This window comes from Alligator sinensis, unplaced genomic scaffold, assembly GCF_000455745.1.
Source record: "Alligator sinensis unplaced genomic scaffold, ASM45574v1 scaffold164_1, whole genome shotgun sequence".
NCBI lineage: Eukaryota > Metazoa > Chordata > Crocodylia > Alligatoridae > Alligator > Alligator sinensis.
In genome coordinates this window covers 105212-106537 of record NW_005843272.1, presented here as the reverse complement: position 1 = coordinate 106537, position 1326 = coordinate 105212, and the positions used below count along the sequence as shown (strand labels likewise).

General features: G+C 68.6%; 1 protein-coding gene across 1 annotated transcript in view; it reads left to right on the top strand.

The window, feature by feature from the left end:
- Positions 1-6: 6 nt before the first annotated feature.
- The window catches only part of RFNG (RFNG O-fucosylpeptide 3-beta-N-acetylglucosaminyltransferase), a gene marked incomplete at its 5' end in the record, with an annotated part of 3754 nt that continues 2434 nt past the window's right edge, over positions 7-1326 (top strand). The window contains 3 exons of the mRNA XM_025194655.1: positions 7-206; positions 326-479; positions 1280-1326. The exon at positions 1280-1326 is cut by the window's right edge and continues 277 nt beyond it. Of these exons, the coding sequence (XP_025050440.1) occupies positions 7-206; positions 326-479; positions 1280-1326 (401 nt within the window). The remainder of the gene's footprint in view (positions 207-325; positions 480-1279) is intronic.

Here is a 1326-nt window from a genome sequence, read left to right as displayed (position 1 = left end):
CGCGCCCGGGGCGCTCTGCCGGGGTCCGGGGGGCGCCGTCCCCGCGGGCGAGCGCACGCCAGCGCGGCGGCCCCAATCGCGAGCCTTCCTCCCTCTGCGCCAGGCGACCGCGTGATCAACACCAACTGCTCCGCCGTGCACACGCGCCAGGCCCTGTGCTGCAAGATGTCCGTGGAGTACGACAAGTTCCTGGAGTCCGGGCAGAAGTACGTGTGGGCGGCCGCGGCGTGTCGTCCCTGCGGGACCGCCTCGGGGCCGAGGAGCCCCGCGCTCCCCTCCTCGCCCGCCGCCTGGGCTGACTGCCGCTTCCCCTGCCGTTTGCCAGGTGGTTTTGCCACGTCGATGACGACAACTACGTGAACCCCCGGGCGCTCCTGCGCCTCCTGTCTGCCTTCTCGCACAGCCAGGACGTCTACGTGGGAAAGCCAAGCCTGGACCACCCCATGGAGGCGGCGGACCATGCGCGGAGCGACGGATCAGTAAGCGCGCTGCGTACGCGCGTGGCTGCGCCCCCGCGCCCTGGCCAAGACCCGGGGCAGCTCATGCGCTCCCGTGCACAAGCCCTCCAAATGGGTCGGCTGCCCCCAGCGCAGGGGTCAGCAGCGTGTCTGGGCCAAGTGCCAAAAACACCCGCAGCCGCGACGTGCAAGATGTTCGCGTGCCAGAGCAGGTGGCAGGGGAGCTGCGAGGGCACCGGTCCTCGTGGCAGCGGAGGCCCAGCCCCTTCCCCTCTGCCAGCCCCGAGCCGTGTGCGCCAAGTAAGATGCCTTCACGCGCCATGTTCTGGCACCCGTGCGGGGGTTGCCTGCCCCTGTACTAGTGCACTCACCTCCCTGGAGACTTCCCCTCGTAGAGGACAGCTGCCCTGCTCGCGCGCTGCCATGCCGAAGGAGCATCCTGCACGCCAGGGCCCAGGCTGCCCCACGCAGACAGCCAGGCTAGCGAACCAAGGCTCCTGCCTGCTCGGCTCTGCCAGGCTCCCCAGAGCCACATCCCGAACAGAGACGTGGGCAGGCAGAGCAGGGCCTGCCCTGCCCTGCCCTGCACCAGGGCTCCCGCTCTCTCCCCACTGCTCCCAGTTTCACTTGGACTTTGCAGGTCCCGGTCCGGGGAAGTGGTGTTTGCCCAAGGGGAGAGTGTCCACAAAAAGCTGGAAGGATCAGAGCCGGCCCGAGCCCCCTCGTGCTGGCAGAGCAGCAGATCCCCCTCCCGGCCCAGGCAGGTGGGAGATGTCGGGCATCGCTTACAAGTGTCTCTTGTTGCTCTTGCTGCTTGCCAGACAACTGTGAAGTTCTGGTTTGCCACCGGCGGGGCAGGGTTCTGCAT